At 35.3% G+C, this 24617-nt stretch overlaps 1 protein-coding gene across 2 annotated transcripts in view; it reads right to left on the bottom strand.

Moving 5' to 3' along the window:
• Positions 1 to 18071: 18071 nt before the first annotated feature.
• The window catches only part of LOC149794428 (uncharacterized), a 32828-nt gene continuing 26282 nt past the window's right edge, over positions 18072 to 24617 (bottom strand). For both annotated transcript variants that reach the window (XM_089968636.1, XM_089968637.1), the window contains exons 5-6: positions 23020 to 23122; positions 18072 to 20979 (exon numbers count right to left, since the gene is read on the bottom strand). In XM_089968636.1, coding sequence (XP_089824762.1) covers positions 20222 to 20979; positions 23020 to 23122 — 861 coding nt within the window. In that variant the 3' untranslated portion in view covers positions 18072 to 20221. The remainder of the gene's footprint in view (positions 20980 to 23019; positions 23123 to 24617) is intronic.

The following is a 24617-nucleotide window of genomic DNA, read 5'->3' as shown; positions in this document are numbered from 1 at the left end:
TTGAGGTGGTGGAGATTTGGTGTGATAAATTACAACAAGCAAATCTTCAGGAAAAGTAGATTGAAAACTAGATTATGAACCTAAAATCGTCTCCAGAATTTACCAATCTGTAACAAATTACAGATCGGTTTGCAAAGTTTTACCTAATCTCTCAAGGTTTGTAAAGTCAGAATGATTTTATTTTAATTTTTGTGAGTGATTATAGGTATAATTTACACTTCTTTTAATACGCAAACACGATCATTTATTTTTTATTATGTCAGTTTACCTCCTTTTTCTCATCGAATCGTTGGATTCCAACATCCATTATTTTAAGTTTACGTAGCACCGAATTTTCTTTCATTAGGCTTTTTATATTGAGCAAGAATACCTAGTCCCATCTTGACTACCCAAGCGTCGAGATTCCGGTTCGTTTAGCATCCATATGGAACTAATAACAAACTACCGTTTGCAAACAAGCATCAGAGCGTACGTTATCAAATCTTTACGTATTTTAGTATCGTTGCTTTGTACGCTTTTCGATCCTTACAAAAATTATGTTAATTTATGCTGAGATCATATGACCATGCCAACGCCCTAAATAATAGCCAAGTTTTAAAAATTATGTCGAAACAAAACTAGATTGTAAAGGTACATTTCCTCTTGAAACCTGCCATTTGCTTTGCTTGACAACAGATGTGAGTGTTCAGAGACAGGAAGGATTACAAAGTTCGAACTTAGAATCTTAGTTTTGTCTGTGGTTGCGTAATTTAATCTAAGTGGGGGGAGGGAGGCTTCTTGTTATTAGAATATTGTATGGAGTTGATAGATGCAAAGCTTGACGGAAAAAGCATCAGAAACCGATTTGGAACTAAAAGTAGTCCTCGGGATGAGCCAATGTTTTAAACAAATGTTAGATCAGTACCACGTGACCGTTTACAGTCAATCCCATGCCAGACAACGGACTCAGTTTATAATAATTATAGTTATTTATCATTAAAGTTGATTAACGAAAGAACAAGAGTATATTTTTGCTAAACAGTTGTAATTTTGCTTCATTATAAAAATGCTAAGGGATATGGTAACTGATGGCAATTATATACAAACCAGGACATGCAACAATGATGGTATGTGTACATTCAGAGAACGCTCGAGGACGTCTTGTTTTGGCGTCGCCGACTCGTTCAAATACCAAAACAACTCGATTACCTGCGATATCAGGCGGTACACAGACTAAAACTTATTGATTTCAGGTTAGACTGTTGCCAGGTAGTATGGCAGTAATAATTAACATCGACCCGCCTTTCAAATGGAACCAAGCAACAAAGCAATTTATAATACTTTATGTACGTGATTTAAGGCGAACCTGTTTCCAAAATAATATATATATATATTATCCTTACGGAAGCCAATTTGCCTGAACCAGCTGGATGATTTAAACTGCAAAAGCTACAATAGTTTGATAAGTGTACTGGTAATAGATAAATATTTAAAGTATAAAGGGCGTGACCTATAGATACGTTTACCATGGGTGGAGGTGGGTCGAGTCTCCCTTGTGTGTATTACAATATACATACATGCATGCATACATACATACATGCATACATACATACTGTTCATGATTTCTGTACAAACATACTTAATTCCAAACTTAGAAGCTATATTTTCTATTCTTCGTTCCCTCAAATAATGACACAATCATCTACACTAGCGTGTCATTCGAATCGTAATAGAAGATTCTGTAATGTTTGCACATTTCACCGTAATAGATCCAATTCTGCCATAAATCTTTGACATGTCAACAAAACAACAGTATTGTTATATCTTTCTCAAAATTGCTACTGGAATTCCAACGAACAACCGACAGCAGCAAGCTCACGCGAGTCGTGATTTCTTATGATTTTTAATGCCCTAAGATTCTTGGTTTATTTCCATGCATGCGAATTTAATACCAATATATATATATATATATATATATATATATATATATATATATATATATATATATATATATATATATATATATATATATATATATATATATAAAGAGAGAGAGAGAGAGATACATATACATATATATACATATATATAGAGATATACATATATACATATACATATATACATACATATATATATATACATACATATATATACATATACATATATATATATATATATATATATATATATATATATATATATATATATATATATATATATGCATGCACGCACACACACACGACTCTATGTTCTTAAACAAAGTAATAGAAAAGAGAGAAAACCAACTAGTTTTGTAAAATTCAGCACAATTTATTTTCCTGGAACACAAGGCGAAAACTTAAAAAGAACTTACATCAATGCGAATTAAATTCCAAATTGTTCAAAAGGTTGCATCACCGGTCCTAATTAATAAAGTTCTAATTAAATTCCTGTTGTGTTTTTAATAAGATCCAACGCTGAAGGTGTTGATGTGCCTGCAGTGTGGCTGTGACATGGGGATGTGGCAATAGTCTTTTGATGAATCAGAATAATATAGTCCAAGATGTCCCTGTTTGAATTCGCTATACTATCTAAGAGTAGTGAGGGTGATCATGTGAAGTACCCAGATCTTTGGGCCTGAAAGCTGTCATGAACTGCTTCGATTCCAAACTTTGGGCCTGAAAACTGTCATGAACTGCTTCGATTCCAAACGGCTATAAAATTTATATTAAATGGAAAATTCTATGACACGAACGTGCAAGGTAAATCTGACATGATCAACGGCAGCAGAATAGATGTAACTGAATAAAAATCGTACTTATCCATCAGTGACGTCATTAAATGAATTATACTAAAATAAGAAAATACTAATATAAATAACGACAATGATTTGTGAAGTCTATTCATTCCTTTATTATGCTGAAATATTGGAGGACATAAAAATAAAAATATGGTCTTGAATTTGCCTCGTATTGTATGCGCTTCAACACAGTAAGTTTGTGCGAAACATGGGGAATGGCGAATAGTTTCATATTTTTAGGGATATAAAGCATTCAATTTGTACATAAAATGAAAAATCTCGACAGGAACTCAGGGGTGTAGCCGTATTTGTTAAGACACATCTAGCAGATGAATTATAGTGCCGAGAATACGCAGTGATATGCAAGACTATGCTGTGGTGTATATTCTAATTTAACCACATGATTTTGGAGAGATAGTTCATATATTTGCATATGTTTCACAGGACAGATCGCCAATCAATCATCATTCCTATGAAAACGAAATTTATTTATTTATTGCGAAATTAGAAAGAACAAAATCTATATATCAGGAAGCTGCTTTAAACTTTGCGATAGATTTTAATGCTCGTATAAAAGATTTCCTTATTCTATACCTGATAATACTTTGGAAAATATTTTAATGCTATTGATATGTATCATGCGGATGATTTCTCTCTGCCAGGTAATACAAAAGACAGTGAAGTGGCGTTAGGGATCGATGACTTCGTAGGCGATGACTACAATAATGATGGGCAATTATTTTTCAATTGAAAGACATAAATGGGGAATCTTTTCGCCAAGATTTGGAGCAGAAACTAAATAAACATGTCCAAGATATAACATATTTACTACATTTAAATATCAACGATTGTGTGAAACAAAGTTTGGGTCTTTATATATGGACGTTTATACTGAAATGCAGACACCGAAGATCCCAGTTTTACGTTATGGCCTAAAACGTGTAAGTCGTACTCGTACCCGTACCTCAAATCCCCGTACCCAAAACAATTATGTTAAATAAATATTGTAATTAATCATACAGTCTCCCATTGACGCTAATCTCACCCCTTTCACTACTTATATACTTATATTATATTTGTTATGATTACTGATAAATGTGCAATATATATATATATATATATATATATATATATATATATATATATATATATATATATATATATATATATATATATATATATATATATCTTTTTATTTAAAGTTTCATTTTCTTATTTTAGTGTGTTTTCTGGAGACTAAATTGTGTAACCCCAGGAAGATAAATTTAGTACTAATGTCCGTGACAAGGATATCGTGTTTCATTTTATAATAAATAACTAATGGGATAGGGTTTAAACTTTTGGTATACTATGACAATTTCAGGTTCCTGTATTGTTATATTTTTAAAAAAATAAATATGGGAATTACATGAAACAAAGGCGATAATGTATGTATTATATATGACTCTACGCACCCAATGTTGAGGTTTCATATATTGAAAAGATCACAAAGCAATTATCCAAATATTCTGCCCAAACTACATAGTTTTAATCTTGAAATCCGATGACCTGTACTGTTGATGTATGATACGTTTAACATACGTGATTTTTACGTTTCCATACTCGTTTTTTCGTAGTGAAACAATCAATGTAGCTTTACTACAGAGGTTACAACCTCCATGGTGAAATCAAGACTGTGATAAAAATTTAAATTTTTATGAAAATACAGATTTGATAACTAAACTATTCATCTAGAAACATACTTTCACAGTAAAAATCGTATAAAAGTTTATCTTATTTGAAAAAGTCATTATATGAAAAGTTAATGAGAGATCAACTTGCACAATCAAGAAATAACCATAACAATTCTGGCAAGTGTTAAAGGGAAAATACTATAACACGGGTAAATGTACGTGAATCTAATGTAACAAATAATGACTGTTTTGAGTATTGTGTTCCTTATTAATGACTAACAGACGAAAATATGGACGACACCAAGGGTACTGCAAGAAATGAGAAATGACAATTTCTAACTGAATAAACAAATACAAGATGAGAAATATTTGATAGCCTTTGCTCTTTGAAAATAAAACTCCAGATCTTGACAAGGTTCTGGTCACTCGCTACAAGCTGACTTTCCCATGCATTGTTTCATTTCTTAATGCACTCTTTAATAGGATATTTGAAATTTCTAAAGGATTGGCCAAAAGTTATAATATGTCTAATTGTTATCAGTATCATTTCACCCTTGATGCATATCAATTTCTAGCTGTTAGTAGTGACAGTTGGCCAGAACATTAATCCCAGCATTCTTGATATTTTACGCCAGAGACTGTCAACAGGCAGGGTTCATCTTCTCATAGTTAAAGGTCACCGGCCATACTCCAGTATTTTTCCTTTTACATCATATTTGCTTTACATGATTAAAAGTATTTATACTCGTACAAAAAGAACACAAATATTATCAAGTGTAAAGAAGAAATAATTTAATTACTCGAAATAGAAGTATACAACGTTGTTACTTCCCCTTAGCTACGATTTCCCACCTATAGAGGACGCCAACAGGAAATGACGTACATTTATCCCTACAAAACGAAGTACATGCTTCTTCTTGTCGAAAAACAAAACACTATAAACTACGGAAAGTGAACATTTGGATGAAACTACTGAAAACTAATTTACTCTGTGTGTGTGTGTGTGTGTGATTTGGATTTTTAACGTAGCTTTAACAAGTTTTCACTCATATCGCTACAATGTCTGCAGTCTGGCAGTTTTTAGTGATGTCTAGCACTGGGGCATCATGTCGCAGACATGTAGCGTGATGTCCCACCCAGTCACATTATCCTGACACCAGGTCGAGGAGTCCTAACACTAACCTCGTAATGCTGAGCGCCAAGCGAGGAAGCTTTTAGTACCCTTTTTGTAAGTCTTTGGTATGACTCAGCCGGGGATCGAACCCACGACCTCCCTCATCCGAGGCGGACTCTCTAACCACTAGGCCACCGGAGCGGTACACTAATTTACTGTTCAGCCTTATATCGATATGCGTGCACGACGCACCAGATGGTGTAGCTTTCAAAACTATTCCATTGTTTCAATTTATTTTGAAAATTCCCCTTAATACAGGTAGAAAGGAATCAATGCTGGCTTCCCTATGTCGGCCGACTTTATAAAAAAAAAGAAATCGGCACACTTAAAAAAAAATGCAAAGTAATCAAACTTGGTTTCTTTATGTCGCTCAACTTCATAAGAAAAAATCGACAAACTTAAAAGATACCAAAGTCAGTTTCCGGAGTTAGTTTGCTTTGTAATAAAATAACCTTTATATTTTATATCCTGTCGGTAAGTTTAAGCAAGGATTTTATTGCTCAATCTCATTTGTGTTTATTCATCGCCCGGGCTTCTATTTGTTTGCCATATGTAATCATAATTGATGTTTGCGGGGCAAATAGTATACACATCAATAACTTGCTATAATAATATTTTTGTAACCCATGATTATCATTTGACCTCACAGTGAATGTTTTTTAAATAATGATTTTTATTCGCGAGATACCGTCGTTTAGTTAACCTGGATACAATACAATTAAGGTCAGTTTGCACCTTGTAACTTATCATGCGTGAATGGCAGGTGCCTTCAAGCTATCGGATGATATTTTCGTCTGTTTTACAATTTTGTTATTTAACATAAACGATACCCACTACAGTAAGGTTGGATGCGCAAGCCGGCATCCGCTACATAACTGAGTTCGTGGATATATTTTTTTCTTTAATAAATTTCGCATGATGAAAAAGGAAGCAATAAATGAGAACAAATCAAAGTTAGTTTCTTTCATTTTTTAAATAAGTGTATGTTTATAAAAACATTTGTACCGTGGGGGGGGGGGGGCATATATTCAACACAAAATCATTTCCTTTCTGATTTGTATGAAATAATGGAGCCAATATAATTGATGATATTGACCAGTAATGACAAACTTTCAGTGGCGTCACTAGGAGGTGCGGACCGCACCGGATGCCACCATCAGAGGGGGTGACACCGAAACGACCGTCTATACATTTTTTGAACATTTGTGCAGGAAGGAGGTCCTTGTGGGTGACGCCATGAGTTACCGCACTCAGTGACACCAATCCTAGTGACGCCACTGCAAGCTTTCAATTTACGAGCGCACACACTAAGACAACTTGAAAAATAAAAGCAAACAATAAAATTAACTGGTAAGACCTTCATATTGCAGCAACTAAACACTGACAAAATGATCAACGTTATTCTCTCTCTTTCTCTCTCTCTCTCTCTCTCTCTCTCTCTCTCTCTCTCTCTCTCTCTCTCTCGTGTGTAATCGAGTGTGTATTATATGCAGCAGTGTTACAACTTGAAACCTAAACTTAAATATATTTGTTATAATATCTCATGTACACTACCCCTTGCTAAATGTATACGTATTATGTAGAATATTATCTGTTAAGTGTTATTGTTTTATAAATCAAGAGTTAAATTGGGAATGTCGTTGTGCAGATGTATATATGTTTTAGCATAAAAATTTTAATATAAATATTTTAATTAGAACGAGCATGATATGTCATTTTGTGTTTTCTCTCATATATTTGTACGTTACGAAGCATGATTATTTTCCTTGAAAGAATATCAAGATTGTTTTTTAAAAAAATCTTTTCTTCTAAAACCTATTCTTAAAACCTGTCTTACGAAGTATGTACTTGTTGTTTGAAGAAAATGAACGTGTTCAAACAGTTCGTACGTTGGGCCGAATTGTCTTTCGAGTTGAACCGAATTGTCTTTGGTTGGCCCAAATTGACTATAATCCGGCATAATTGACACAACTTTCCCATCCCTCACCCTACTCGATCCCACACCTTGAATTCACTTTTTTACTTTCGGAAAAAGAATGAACCCTTTTTCCCCTCATCACTCAATTGGTTACATCCATATGCAACGCAGTGCACCATATTTGCTGTACAAAAGCACGATCGTGATATATATCACATAGACATTTACGGGGGGAAATTAAACACTTGAATGGTTAGGTTGAATAGAAGGGATAAATGTACGTCATATCGGTTTTTGGCACGCGGAAACTACCGATTGTTTACGAAGATTGCCGAATAAATGTTTTTCTTTTTTTACAAAAGCGGTTTTTTAAGTCTAATTGAACATTTATATGGTGTGCATACATAACAAATGCGTTTCGTTTATGCTATGATAATATCACACGTTTGTACAATACAGGTGGCCAGTGACCTTTAACTGAGCCTTGACCAGTGTATGCTTTGGACGAGGCACACGTTAAATTAATTAAAACCTCTTATATCTAACCCCTACTAAAACAAGAGCAGAATGGGGGAAGAGACAATTACGCATCTGGGTTTGGTACTGTAAGCAACATTGGTTTTGTTTCTTGTTTAGATTTTATCTTTAGTTTATATAATTCCGGAAACTTGATTCAGCGAAGCTTTGGGTGATATTAGCAGTGACTGCATGTACTGTGTGTGTAATGTACAGTTGTTGACAGCAAGTGCAAAGTGTGTATCAATGTAATAAGTATACACGTAAAGCCCATACATTCCTGGAAAAGAACAAGTAGTCCAGTGTCTGTGAATACAGTGATAGAACTTACACCGCGTGCATGTAGTGCATATAGTCTATTAGTATGTCGGTTGCTGGTAACGTGGAAATTGAAGGAGCAACGTTTGCTTCAGGACGACCTGAAAAGCGGCAGTGCAGAATGTAATGGAATTTTACTGATACAGATACTTCGGAGCATAACGAGGAACTTGAGCACATGCAGGCACCCAAAGAAACAAAGCGAAAACCTACCTCAAAGAAAAATGAAAAAGAATTTAAGTTAAGACAGAAGGAGCTTAAATTGGCAATGGAGCATAAAAACTGGAATTTAGAAATATACAAATTAAGAATGGAACGTGGATTAGAAATCAAGCGTTTGGATGTTGATTTAGAAAGAGTAAAAATATCAGGAATAAGCGACGGAAAACACTTCTTCTAAAAATCAAATTTCAGAGAAGCTTGATTCAAGATCCTTGTCTCTTCTTACCTGTACCTATTACAAGAAAAAGGGCACGTTATTTCTGATTGCTACAAATTGAAAAATAGGCATCAGAATCAAGACAGACCTATTCCAAATGCTCTTATTTCTTAGAGGTCAAGGTCACGGTCATGTATTGAAAGCAATACATTTGTTGGGTCTAATAAACACCGGTCTGATTTGATTATGGAGAATTATGAACCATTCATATCGAAGGGTTCTATATCACTCTTGGGTGATTCGGCTAATCCTATCCCTATTAAAATTTTAAGAGACACAGGAACTTCTCAGAGTCTCTTATTGTCAGGTACTTTGCCTTTTTCTGATAAATCTTCTAATGAGAGTGTTCTTATTCGGGGAGTAGAGTGCGGCTTTGTTATTGTTCCTCTCCATTGTGTAAATTTCTCATCAGACTTAGTCTCAGGACCCGTGACAGTCGGAACAGTCTCTGTTTTACCCGTTGAGGGCATTCATTTATTACTAGGCAACGACCTAGCTGTAGACAAGGTTGTGGTTAATCCACTTGTAACTAACAAGCCTTGCTTGGATCAGAAAGTCACTTCAATTGAAAAAGAATTCCCTGATGTATTTCCAGCTTGTGCAGTTACCAGAGCTATGGCAAGGAAAGCTCTTGAGAATGATGTTGATAAGGAAAGTATTCATTTAGCTGACACGTGTATCAGGCTTTTGATGAGGTAACTTTCACTCCTTGTTTGGATCAATCAGAAGGTATTGATCACAGTGATCCTCTTTTAACGACTCGTTCCCTTTATTCTAATCAGGGTGATAAACGACAATCACTTTTCGTTGAACAGGAAAACGATCCTGAGATCTCCTGTTTGTTTTAAAAGTCCATTAGTGAAACTCTAGCTACTGAAGTTCATATCTGTTTTGTTTTTTCTTTCACTTAAAATGGAATTCGTATGAGAAAATAGAGACCTCCCCATGTACCTGCTGATGACGAATGGTCAGTGAGCTATCAAATTGTAGTTCCGAAACCTTACAGATAGTAAATACTTAGTCGGGTCCATGAAACTCCATTGGCTGGTCATTTAGAGATCAATATGACAAGATCTTAACCCACTTATATTGGCCAAAAATCAAAAGTGATGTTGGTAAATACTGTAGACCTTGTCATACCTGTCAAATGGTAGGAAAACCAAATCAGAAAATTCCCAAGGCTGATCTACAACCTATTCCTGGTTTGGCGAACCAATCAGTAGAATTATGGTAGATTGCGTTGGTCCCTTACCTAAGATGGTGTCAGGTAACCAATACCTGTTGACCATTATGTGTGCATCAGCAAGGTTTCCAGAGGCAATTCCCTTGATGAATATAAATCTAAAATAATAGTAAAAGCTTTGATAAAGTCTTTTACTCAGTTTGGCCTTCCAAACTCTGTCCAATCGGGTCAAGGGTCAAATTTTAGGTCTGGAACTTTCAAGCCTATTCTGCCTGAATTAGACATTCAGCAATTCAAGTCAAAAGTGAAATTAAAGTTTGACAGAACTACAATGGAGAGAAAGTTTGAGTTTTATAATGATGCGGTTCTGTCTCTCTTGCTCGTTCTTCAGATTTTTCTTCATATTGCATATTACGGCCATTACAAGGTTAAGATGAAAATGAATGAGTTAAATTATAATATTAGTGCTCCTGGGATCTAAACAAATTATCGGAGTACCATTATATTGAAAGAGATAGCCAGGTTAAACATGCAGTTAATTTAGTTGTACCTGTCCCACTCATTGAAGATTTAAGTGAAGGAATATCATCGGATTCTACTGATATTGAAGTGACAAATCTTAGGAATTCAGAAATTATGAAAGATCTGGACCAGAAACTTTCACATTTGCAAGAGCAAAAAATAAATAAACTTAAAAAGTTATTATTTGAATATGAGCACTTATTTCCAGATGCACCTACAAGGACAAACAAAATTTTCCATGACGTTGAAATTGTAAATTCCAAACCTGTCAAACAACTCAGTACAGGATGAACTCTCTCAAACAGGAATACTTGAAAAAAGAAATTCAATATTTGCTGGAGAATGATTTTATAGAGTCCAGTAAAAGTGATTGGAGTTCACCATGCATACTTGTTCCAAAACCAGATAAAATTTTCCGTATGTGTACTGATTATAGGAAGGTGAATAGTGTGACAAAAAAAGATTCATTTCCATTACCAAGAATCGATGACTGTATTGATAAGATCGGGAGCGCCAAGTATGTCACCAATTTTGACCTTCTGAAAGGATTTTGGCAGATTCCACTAGCGGAAAGAGCAAAGGAAATTTCGGCATTCGTGACTCCAGATGGACTTTACCAATATAAAGTCATGCCGTTTGGGATGAAAGGGTCGCCGAGTACATTTCAACGTTTCATGAATATGATTACCTCTGGTCTAGACAATTGTGATGCTTACATCGATGATGTCATCATCTACAACGATACCTGGAAAGAACATTTAGCAACAATTCGGAAATTCTTTGATAGACTCACAGATGCATGTTTGACAATTAATTTATATAAAGGTGAGTTCTGCCGTATTAGTGTTACATTTCTGGGACACATCTTGGGACATGGACAAGTTCAACCTATAGATGCTAAGGTCAAAGCTATCTCTGAATTTCCCGCGCCCGTTAATAAAAAGCAATGCGATATTTTGGGTATGGCCGGATACTACCGAATATTTTGTTCCAATTTTTCTATAATTGCTGAACCCCTAACAAATTTATTGAGCATGAAAAACAAGTTCCTTTGGACTGAAACATGTCAGGAGGCTTTTGACAAGTTGAAAGCCATACTTAAAAGCGCGCCAGTTCTTACAGCTCCAAATTGCAGCCAATCTTTTAAACTGTCTGTTGATGCATGTGATGTTGGGATTGGAGCAGTTTTGATTCAAGAAGATGAAAGTGGTATTGATCATCCAGTGTGCTATTTTTCTAAGAAATCAAATAAACACCAAAGAAATTATTCAACAATCGAGAAAGAATGTTTGGCTTTGATATTGGCATTACAACATTTTGAAGTTTACTTATGACATCTCCTTCTTCGATTAATTTATTTAGTGACCACAACCCCCTTACTTTCATTGGCAAGCTGAAAAATATAAATCAAAGACTATTAGGATGGAGTTTGTTATTATATCTTGACATGAGGCACATCAAGGGAAAAGATAATTTAATAGCAGACGCACTTTTTCCGTGTATAACAATGTATTATTTCATGTACACTGTGTAATTTATATGAGCTATTTTTAACCTCATGAATAATTAGGCTGTGGTAAAAGAAAGCTTTATGTATAAATCTTTCTTTTTCTTTTTAGGGGAAGTGTTATGTATATTTGATTTAATTATATCTGATTTAATATATATTTATTTCAGTTTAATTGCTGTCAGTTTTTTAAAAAAATTATTTTTCATTACATGATATTGTAATGCAAATTTATTCACTAGAGATGATACTTTTTCAGAAAATAGTTTGACCTTGACTGTTAGTTTATAAACACCATGTGTTGATCTAAATCCTCTGACCTTGTTTCAAAATTTATTGCAACCATCGTAAACAAGTTTTATTTTATTTTAAAATAATTTGTTTTCGTCAGTGTCACACTGGGTAAACATGATCTGTTACAAGTACTTGCTTCTATAACCTTCCAGAAGATGATCACGTGAACCCTTGTTTACGTTTGAAAAAGACCATATAACCCATGTTTTGGAGAATTAATCTCAGTAGAAGCTTGGCAGTTAAACTGTAAGTTGTATGTTGTGCTGTTTGGAGTCATTTCAGATTACTTGGTTTGGAGATATTTCAAATTACTTGGATTCAAAAGGATTAATTCTGTTATTTTTCTGGAAAATACGTGTGCTCATGTAATACTGTGGAACAATAACAGCTTTTTTTATAAACATTTATTCAGCTATCAGAAACCGGAGTGATAATTCTTGTTTCTACAGGAAACTATTATTAGGACGACTAAAAGTTTATTCTTGGATTATTTTTGGATTTGATTCTATAAAACCGTAAGTTCATATTTTTAAATTATTTTTACAGCATTTTTCCAGGGAAATAAATTATTGTATTTTTCAAAGCTTGTTGTCTTCACTCTTTCTTGTGTTACTCTTTATTCGAGCCTAAACAAGTGACATAAGAACTATGTTTAAATTGTACCATAACAGAAGGATCACAATGGTATCGAATTAATTGCATGTCAAAAAGGAGAAATTAAAATTCCTTCCGATAATCCTTAGCATTCAAGTTGTAAATAAATATAAGAAATATTTATTGGATATTTCTTAAACCATTGGCTAACAGATATGTATTTAGAGATGGCCACGTTATACCGACGAGAAGTTAGACACAACGGATATTTTACAGCAATGTCACTCAAATGAAAACAAATCAGGCTTCCGTAAAATTTGTACGAACCTGTTTGTTGGAAATGATTTTTTAAAAATCCATCAGATATGAAATTTTAAATTGGACCAGAGGCAATCAAGCAAAGATCGACTTGTGCAATTAAAATACTAACGAATTAGAATAGTATTTACCTTTGAAAGAATCAAAGACGAGGAATGCAACACTTCAATGGTGGGAATAATATCTGAAGATCCTAGAGATAATGCTAAGTCTTTGATATAGAAACCTGGCAACAGCAGCATTAGCATAAGGTACTCATAAATTGAATGCGAAAGGGGAGAATGCTTGCAAGTGACATTAGTATATCATAATTTTGGCAGCTATCATCTTTCACAGTTACAAGATTGCAAGAAAGCCATGAAATAACAATGTTCCTGGCTAAATATATGGGTTAAAACCAAAATGATTAGATATAATACCATGAGTGAAAGACTGAACATATAGAGATCATGAGCTGAAACACAATACAGGCAAGGAAGCTGCATAGTTTGTGGTGTATAGAAAGAGGTTTAGATACCAATTAACTGTCAGAGACTAACAAATCGTTATCCACCCTGAGTTCCTGCTCTGGATTCTAGATTAACAGTACACCTACAAAAGCAATTGAATTGAAGGTGGCAAACGTTATTACGAACGGGAAATTATTAATCTCCTGTACGATACGTTTGCATCCAACGAAACTGATTAATGACAAACACAGAAACTGAGTTTCATTCTTCTGCGGCTGCATTACTAGCGAGAGTATTATCGACATAGAAGCCACTATAGCTTTAACAAACCTTACGCTTAATTCTCTCACAATGAGCTTCAGTGGTTTGTTGAAAAAAGCAAATGTAAATGGCAAAAAGGATTCATCGAATCTGAGTTGTTGCGAGAAGTACTCACTATACCAGAATGGGCAATACTGGTCTAAAAGAGCCAAGGTCTAACGATGTATTCCATTTCAAATCAACCAATTACTTTTTCGTTTCATATTGATTTTACATTCGTAACAAACATCTCAAACTAATTTTGTTTTAGACACGAATGAATGTATTTGAATGAACGGCGTGTGCAATTCTGAAACCTTCACTTAAGTGAACGGAGCCCCGAGTGGTCTAAGGCACTCACCTCTGTCTGCGTGGGTTCGAGTCTCGGATTCGTCCAATGTGGGTATGTGAGAAAACTTGCCAGTAGCTTCTCGTGGGTCTGTGGTTCTTTTCGGGGTTTTCCTGTGTTCTTCCTCCACCATTTGTGTGTGTGTGTGTGTGTGTGTGATTTGAATTTTTAACGTAGCTTTAACAATTTGTCCGTCATATCGTTACAATGTTGGCAGTGTGGCAGTTTATAGTGATGTCTAGCACTGGGGCATCATGCCGCAGACATGTAGCATGATGTCCCACCCAGTCACATGATCCTGACACCAGGCCGACCAGTCCTAACACTAACCTCTTAATGCTGAGCGCCAAGCGAGGCAGCTGTTAGTACCAATTCTGTAAGTCTTTGGTATGACTCGGCCGGGGATCGAACCCATGACCTCTCGCATCCTAGGCGTCCACCATTTATACCGGCCGCCATGTATAGCCTATGTTGTGCTGAAGAATGGCGTTAAACCTTACAACAACTACAACACCAACTTACGTAAACGGCAAGTCTACTTTTAAATGAACCTCTTTGCATTATATTGTGTGTACTGACAGACTTATTGTAGTAAATGTGATAAACTGATAAATACAACGACTTTTTCTATCACATCATTACCCTCTGGTCTGAGTTGCAATAGAAAGTGATTATTTAAAACTGGACGAGTGCTCGTGATGTAGCCAGAAGATAAGTTATATACAACATTTGATTAATATCCATCAAGAAACCTCTACTTCGTTTGTAGCTATTTGTTTCTAATCGTCGATTGTAGCAACATTAAAACTGGAGACAAAAATATTGATTGGTCTAGTCTTTAGAGACAAACATTTTGATTGGTCTAGTCTTTAGAGACAAACATTTTGAAACTGTAAAGTGGATGAGCGTGCAAAACAACAACAACGTGGACAAAATATTTTAAAGATAACACACTTATTGGTCGTCCTGTGTAGCAAGGACAAAAAAAGGAACGGAGACAATTCTTGAAGAGAACTATGCTATTATTGACGAAATGTAAGTGTTTATTGTACCGAACAGCACCAAAGGAACGAAGTTTAAATGAAGCTAGAGTTTCCTTTTCAATACAATGTATACACGTTCAGTAATGAAATGTGTTTATTGACTACAAAAATGTGAAAGAGCGGGATTGTTTGTTAATGTTATGTATCTCGTCATTTCTAGGACGTCACAGGAGCTATTTATAAATATAATGTCCATAAATTTGTTTGTATGTTTGTCTTGGAAGTCTCTAAAACGTTCGTCACAGGAGACAACGAAAGTGAAATCAGATTACAGCTGTGTCTGTTCAGAAGAAAAGAAAGGAAGACGGTGCAGCGCTAGAGAAAAAAAGAGAACTGAATCAAAGAATCGCAAGTACAAAATTGGCGATTAAATGACAAACTTGAACACGAATGAGAAGAACATGACCAGCACGTTGTACGAAGCAACACTTCCAATGGTGCATGTGCATGTAACAACCTTTCCAAAATTGAGAAAATCCAGAAGAAAATACCAGTTCTCTGCCGGAAAGAATTGTTCATTGGATGGCTACACTGACCTTCAAGATAAAATGGCTGAATCATTCAATTGATAAGATGCTTAAAGCTTTAACAGAGGAAAAGTCTGAGACATATCACTGAAACTTTCACACAAAAGCAACATCAGACAAACTACTTTGATGCGTTAACAGATCTCACATTGACACAACGTTATGTTTTGTTTTGTTTTTATTATTTTCGTTCATTGTTTCTAACTCATTGTCCTTTAAGACTTTAAACGTTACATACTCGTATTTTCCAATTATTATTCTAATTTAAATATTGTAGTTATTATTGTTGATCCATACACAATTTTTATGTTAGTTTATTTTCATTTCTTTTCTCGCTACATTAAAATCTAATTACTTTTTTCTTGTTTGTGGCAGACGGTAGTGGAAGACATTCTGAGAATACAACTGAACGTCACACATATGAGCATGAATTTCATTCTCATTCAACAACAGTTAATGGCGATCAATATAATAATTAAAGAATTTAACACACCTGATCATAATTCTGTATTTTCAGCTTTAATACATCAACATAGGAATATGCTAAATTTAGCTTTATAACAGAAGAAAAAAAAAACATACAAATTAGTTAAACCTCATCTTAAAGTTTATGATAAAATACTATTTTGAAAAGAAGGTGGCAATCTTAAATAAACTCCATACACGGATAGTATATACAATCTGTTAAAACCTAACTAATAGGAAATCACGACGCGAACCTAGCATTCCTAGACGTATAGGTTTTACAAAAGGGGGAAGTAGAAGCATTGCCTGCGATTGAGGACATTCATAAATGATAGGCTCTTATTAATATGTATGGCATAGCGCGAATGAAAGTCTTATTCAGGCAGGATCAGATCACCGAGAGCGAATACGATGATATGTTGGAGGAAGAACTGGCCGACCAAGCATGTCAGATATCCCCTGCAGCTACCGGGCACAAAAACAAAATCCTACCCCGGCTCCAAAGCGACACCTACGCCTGCTCAGAGACTATCCAAGGCTGTAAAAACCCCTTTCCCTAGCGAGCAGATACCAACGCCTATCCCATGCCAGCTACCCATATCGGATCCAGGACAGCCACCCATGCCACTTACCATAGCCCCGAGACAAGACCCGTTACATGCAATAAATCAAGCTGCTCCTCAATTTACGACCCTCTTGAACAGGGAACTTGCCCACCTAAGATGTGCTTTCAGCTTTCTTTTAACCAGATTTGTTGCATTTACAGTAATGTCCAGGAACTAAGTCAGTAAATGTATGTACCATTTCTGGATTCGCAACTGCGCCAGTTAAACTTTTTATTTCCTCCTGTTGTATTTGGGAGCTCGTACGACTCCCAGTAGCTGGTAGCCGATTGAGAATGGGTTGTGAGCGCTCTGAGAGATGAAAGTGGAATAACTTTCAGACCTCAACTATTACAAATTTACTCCACGGACAACCATACGAAACCGTATAATGGCACCTTAATAGTTTGTGTCATACCTCAGAAATGTAGTGTCTTCCTTTTAAACAACCTTTACTAAGGAATGGTGAATAATAAAAAACGGTTGAGAAATAAAGAAAATTTGGGTTTTCTAACCTTATTTCAAAAATATTAATTAAATGGTATTAACAAATGGCAAACATTTATTCCAACGTTGTTCTGAAAGCAGTATAATAACTGAATTTAGTTCCTATGTGTTGCTTCTGACATTAAAATGTACTTTATTAATCAACTGAAAATGCCCGCAAATTAGATAATAATTTCACACCCTGAGCATGTATAATTTCTGCTTTTTTCTTAAGTGGACTAGAAAATCTTATTTGTTTCCTTATGTCTTTTTAATTTTATATTTTTCAAATTATAAGTTCGTTTAAGGACAAGTCAAGTGCATAAGGTATATGCTGGGTTGGGGGTGAGTGGGGATGATAAAGATCAGACGTCATCAAAACAAATAGAGATCACATGACATCTTGATCAATGAGTATATTACCCCAACCCTTTTATTATGAAAAAATTATTCCCAAGTGAAATACTACTACGTAGAAAAAAGAGACCTAAAACTAAAAATGGAGAAATATGCTGGGAGAGTGGCTTGGTGTCTGGAATGATGGAGATACAGAGATAACACAACAAAGTATCAGACAAGTCCAAGTGCTTGCACTCGCCATGTAATACTATAAAATAAACAACACCAACACGTAGAATGTGTGACCGGTTTCGCTTTATTGCTTCATCATTCCTTTTGTTATTGAACATAAATGGAGATATCGTTCTTTCTGATACTGAATATAATCGAAGTTTGCCTAATATAGGTAAGATTATCAATAAATATTGGGATTTATTAAAATTATCATGTAAACCAAGTGTTAAATCGCTACACGAAAGCAAACTCACACTTGCTTAGAAAAGGGCTAAAAATATTAAAGATTTCCTAATTAATTCTAAATTAGAAAAAAAAACATAATATAAAAAAGGATCATCAACTAAATGTAATAGACCTAAATGTTCGCACTGTTCTTTTATTAATGAAAATACTTCTTTCAATAGTAATAATGTGAAAGAAACTTTTAATATGCGTTGTGATACTAATTGTGCAACATCAAATGTCATTTATTTGATCACATGCAAAAAATGTGGCATCCAATAGATTGGACAAACCAGTCAACAAATATCTAAACGTATGAACCAACATAGATCAGACATAAAAAAATTATTTCGATCAATCATTCTCATCTCATGTTGCCGCACATTTTAACAAGAGTTCCCATACTTTGCAAGATTTCTCCTTTCAACCGATTGTTATAGCTGATTCTGAGATGAAACGTCTGCTAAAGAAAACCTATTGGATTCACCGTCTTAATATGGTATATTCAAAAGGTCTAAATTCCAAAACACTATACGACATTCATTAATCATTTTTTTTTAATTATGTCCCCTGTTTACAATTAGTTAAGAATATTTTTATATTATTCTAATTTACAGAATAGCTTAACCAGTGAAAGTATAAACTAATATCATTAAAGTAAGTTAAATAATTCTTTAAAAATGAAAGTGCATTTCTAAATAATTCTTAATACATTATGAATAATTATTTATAAAATACTTGATTATAAATTACACACCATAATTTTTATTATATAAATAATTATGCTCAAGAAATATTGAACATTCGTCAATAATATATCAAGATATATTTTTTTATTTAATTTTCATATTTTTATAATCTTTCTTAATGTGCATTATACATAATAAAATATTAATAAAACTGTTTATCTCTATTTATTCATAAATTTGTGTGTGTGTGTGTGTGTCCACCCTTAATACTCAGTAAAATCAGAATAACTATAATTAAACCCCATTACAAACGAATTGCAAATCAATCATGGAGTAGTATATGAATAGCAAACAAGACTCAAATGTTGAAAATATAGCAGGAAATGTGGACCAGGTACTGTTCTCCACAAAATTATTTACTGTTCAGAACTATCGATCGCGTGCCAGCTCAGAGTTTGTTATTGTTGGGTAACCGTCTGTAACAAATGTGACCTTAAATTTATTCTCAGACCAAATTGGCACAATGATTTTCCGCACAAAACTGATGTCCCGCAAGGCCTTCCCCATACCGATATACACTCATGACATCTTCCAAAATATTGTGTAAATATTGCATGATAATGTATCCATAGATGAAGTATTCAAAATATACAACATAGCTAACGACAAAACTGCTGAAATGATATAGTGAAGAATTTTCGACTCGGAAATTAAATGCATTGTGGATAAAATCAAGCTGCGTAAACTAAACACCAAATTGCGGTAACATTTATTGAAATGGCCTATATCATCGAATCTTCTGTCCTACTACCATGTCCTCAATCTGTATCTATCCATTTCCCTAGTTCTCTATATATTCAAAGGTCAATTAATAAGGACAAGGCAACAAGGTTATGACATAAATGACATCAGTATTTCATCACAATTATTTTAAGAACAGTATTAGTATTAATATTTAAACAGAATATCATTATCCACCTTAACACTTCATCAACGAGTACAAAATGTACAAAGCAGTTAATACAATACTAACGAAGTATCCAAATTTTCTTTCACACTATGCAATTTTAATCTTGAAAAAGTGATTGCAAGAAAAGCAACGCATGGAAACCAGCTGTTTGTTGTTACTGCATTTGAATCTAACAGCTAATTATGTTAGACATAATATACTGACTCCCATTATATATTAATCTCTCTCTCTCTCTCTCTCTCTCTCTCTCTCTCTCTCTCTCTCTCGCCGCTCATGTTAAGTTATTTAGCTTTTCCCAGTGGCAACCAACTTGCATATCAAGTCTTCACTCAGTAACGGCAACGGATGCAGGAGGCGTATTGCCGCTTATAACATTTATCATTTCCATGGCAAAATCTCCCACACGTATCACATTTTTTAATGTCCTTTTCGTCCGCTAAAACTGAGCGTCTGCAAGAAACGCATTCAAATAACTCAAACACTTTGCGGTGTAGTTTACTAACATCTCTTCTTGTCTGTGGGAATTCCTCCATTGTCCTTGTCTGTAAGCAATGAAAAAGATGTGGTCTCATATTTTTAACATCAAAATTTATCACAGATGGATCGTTTCCCTCGGCTAAAGCCCATGCCGCTGCAATAGAAAAAATCCCACAATTTGACAGATTTTCTTGCTTTTGAAATTGAGGCATTTCAACCTTTACAGGGTACCTTGGTTCTAACAACATTAGGGACAGTATGGCAAATCCTGTTTTTTCAGGAATAGTTCTGTACTTCGAGTCATACACACGGACAACACCTGGTTGACAGTTTATATTTGAAATAGTTATCCAATGACGACCACCTGCATGGAAAATTTGAATAAATGATTCTGAATGTTTTTCAAACTTTTCTACAGCACCAATGCAGGCTTCCTGTAAGCCTTTGATCCTTGGATGTTTCCTGCGTATGAATTTCATGGCTTTGTCTACATGAACATCAAGTAACTCGTAGTCTTCGTCTAGTATGTGCATTGGATCCGAATCCTTCAAGAGGGCAGGCTCACTCAACTGCCTTTGTGGTTGCGTTGGCTTTCCTCCAGAAGTCCGGTCTTCAGTTGAAAAAGAATAAAAACATTTACTTGCCATAATAAACTGTGTTACACACACACCACAAACAAACACACACACACACACACACACACACACACTATAGAAACATGTATGTTACTGTACTGTATTGTATTATATATATACACTTTCACACAAGATTAAATATTTGTGTGCCATATTGTGCTGAATTACACACACAGATATGTATACTATACATTGAAGAGTACTGTATAAAGCAGCGATTCCTACTCAGTTTTACAACAGTGAACCGTATACTGACTGGTTCCATGAACAATAGGTTTGGTTTATTATGTTCCCGCACAGTAATATTGCATAGTTTATGTCGCGCAAAGGCAAGTAGTGTGAAGTTTCGATACCAAGTACACTCCACGATAGCGGATCTGGGTTGACCGAACGATGGGGATCGATCAGGCACCCTTTGAGTCTATCTGTAATGATGTAAACTTCTTTGCATACGAAGCATTTTACGCAAACAAATAAAACTGACTCAACATAAAAGCAATCACAGCAAATTTTGCAATGGCTTTTTTTAAATCTGTCGTTGATAAATTATAACAAGCTAGTGTGCTGCTTCCTTATTCGTTAATGTAATATACAGTTGATAATTGTAGAAGACAGGGAAGCGGTTTTAATTTCAAGATTGCTAAAACTGTTACACAGCCTTTGGACAATGTCAACAGCCACAAGGTGGGGTCTGTTTGTCAAGCCCAACCTAAACCTTTACAAATTGATGATGATGGCACAGCCCCCACTTCAAACATGGACTTTAAAAGCGCCGCTGCCGCTAAAAACGTGGGGTCGACATAAACGTAGACCAATTTTTAATCTTTACACATTATCTCTCATACATATATATTAGAGTTCGAATATATATATATATATATATATATATATATATATATATATATATATATATATATATATATATATATATATATATATATATATATACCTGTGTGTGCATATGTGTTATGTATGTGTGTGTCTGTGTGAATAGTGCAGCGTGTGTTTAACAGTACATATCGCCTAGCTCCAACACACATTGAATTATCGATATAAAATTGTAAATTAGACACTCATATACCAAACAAACATGAAAGCGCTTATTCCTGGATCCCACATTATGTTGCATGTATAACAAAACAGGTTCGAGAGTTGTTTTTGTTTTCCGTGCAAGACTCCAACCCGTGCTGTTAGTAATGACACCTATCTCCTCGTTCCCGTGCAACAGCGCCCTGATCCTACATTGTCGGCCATCAAATACGTGTTGTGATGTGATTTGGATTTGGAACATAGCTTTAACAATTTTTCAGTCATATCGCTACAATGTCTGCAGTGTGGCAGTTTATAGTGATATCTAGCACTGGGACATCATGTCGAAGTCATGTAGCATGATGACCCACCCAGTCACATTATTCTGACACCAGGCTGACCAGTCCTAACACTAACCTCTTAATGCTGAGCGCCAAGCGAGGCAGTTGTTAGTACCATTTTTGTAAGTCTTTGGTATGACTCGGCCGGGGATCGAACCCACAATCTCTCGCATCCGAGGCGGCGCTCTAACCACTAGGCCACCGGAGCGTACGTGTGTGTGTGTGTGTGTGTGTGTGTGTGTGTGTGTGTATGTGTGTGCGCGCGCGCTGTAAACATCACTCACAAAATCTCAGTCTACAGGTGTGATGATGCTAATCACTGATTAAAACAGTGAATAATTTATAACGCTAGGTTAACTCTGTAAATAAAACGAAAGATATGATGAAATAAGTGTCAAATTGTTATTTTGTGAAAATAAATATTAAACGCATATATCATTGCAACTCACATTGGTTTGTCATAAATATCTCAAAACATACGTAAATTTGAATTCATACGGGCTTTTATGTAAGTGACGGCTCGCAGTCCCACATAAAAGTGTGTGTGCGTGTGTATGCTTGCTTGTGTGTGTGCGTGTTTGCGTACGTGCGTGCCTGTTCGCACACGTGTGTGTATGTGTGTGTGTGTGTGTGTGTGTGTCTTACCTTCTTTAGGATGAAGTACAACAGGAAATGTCTTTGCATAGTTATTATGTCCATCGATTTCAAAATCACCAGACTGGAACAGTTCAAAAACTTTTTCAAATGCCTGAAAAATAATATTACATGTTTGAATTTCACAGGGGCACCGATTGGCCGAGTGATCAAAAGCGCTCTCCGTTACGGATCACTGGCATGACACCTCTGTCTGCATGGGTTCTAGTCTCAGATTCGGCTAATGTGGGTATGTGAGAAAGCTTGCCAGTAGTTTCTCGGAGGTCGGTGGTTCTTTCCGAGGGGTTTCCCGGGTTCTTCCTCCATTAATACTGGCTGCCATGTATAGCCTATCGTGTGCTGAAAAATAGTGTTAAAACCTACAGCAACTCCAAATGAATCTCACACGTCTGTATTTTTATGATAATATGCATAGTGCATATAAAAATATGTCAGGTTATTTTTCAGTGCAGCAAAATCAATCACATTTTCAGCATATAGAATATAATACATTATCTTATGATCAATTAAAAACAAATAATCAGGTTAAATTTCTGTTCAGCTAAACTATTATGTAAACGTGACTTGATGCTAAAATAACTTGTTAGCTTAGGGATATTAGACTCATTACTTTGTACCCATTAAGGTATACTGCTCAAAAGTAGCTAAGTTCTATTTTGACCAGCTTCTGCTCACCTTCGTGTTTTACCAGCTTCTGCTCATCATCGTATTTATCTTACTACAATATTGATTTGAAATGCATCTATTACCTAATAGTGTTAAGTATGCAATTAAGCGTTCATGCAAAACGCATAATGCATGAGTATTGTATTATTGATTGCAATCGTCTAACCTACTAAGATTGACATCTTGATGTGGCCCATCGTATGCTGTTGGTCAACGGAACATTGTTGTGGTCGTTGTGGGGGTTTAACGCCATTTTTTGAGAACACATTAAGCTGTATATGGCGCCTAGTAGAACTGGTGGAGGAAAAAAAACATGGAAGAACCACGGACACACGAGAAACTACTGGCAAGCTTTCTGACGTACCCATGTTAGCCGAGCCCGAGACTCGAACCCACGTTGAAAGAGATGATATGGCAGTGATCAGTAACGGTGAACGCTTTAGACCACTCTGCCGATCGGAGCCCCAGTCCACGAAACACAGCAAGTGGATGAAATTGACAGAATCAAATCCTGTATGGAAATTAAATGAAGGTCCACACGTCGTACGCGTTAGATGAGAACTTCTTCGGAAAGTTAACACTGGTTCTGCATCATGTTTACCGCATTAGCATTAGATCATAATAACAATATGAACGCCGTTAATTAGAGATAATGTCAACCATGAATAGTAAAGGTGTTTAAGGATATCTGATCTCCATCATTTGTAGATTTAGATTCGCTGCATTAGCCAACTTGTATGACCATCAACTATTCAACTATTAACTTAACTAATGAAGCCTTCCATTTTCTGCAAGCAGAATAGGTGTACATTATGTTTCTCAAGAAAAAGGAAGACCAGGTCCATATTTCAGCTATGTAAGTCTTAAAGTCAAGTCTGGACTTATGACTCAATTGGTCAATTTCAAATCACACTTAAATTTCA

Source organism: Sinohyriopsis cumingii, chromosome 8 (genome assembly GCF_028554795.1).
Source record: "Sinohyriopsis cumingii isolate HCF-2022 chromosome 8, ASM2855479v2, whole genome shotgun sequence".
NCBI classification, from domain to species: Eukaryota; Metazoa; Mollusca; class Bivalvia; order Unionida; family Unionidae; genus Sinohyriopsis; species Sinohyriopsis cumingii.
The sequence above is the reverse complement of the archived record's forward strand: the minus strand, read 5'-3'. Positions and strand labels throughout refer to the sequence as shown.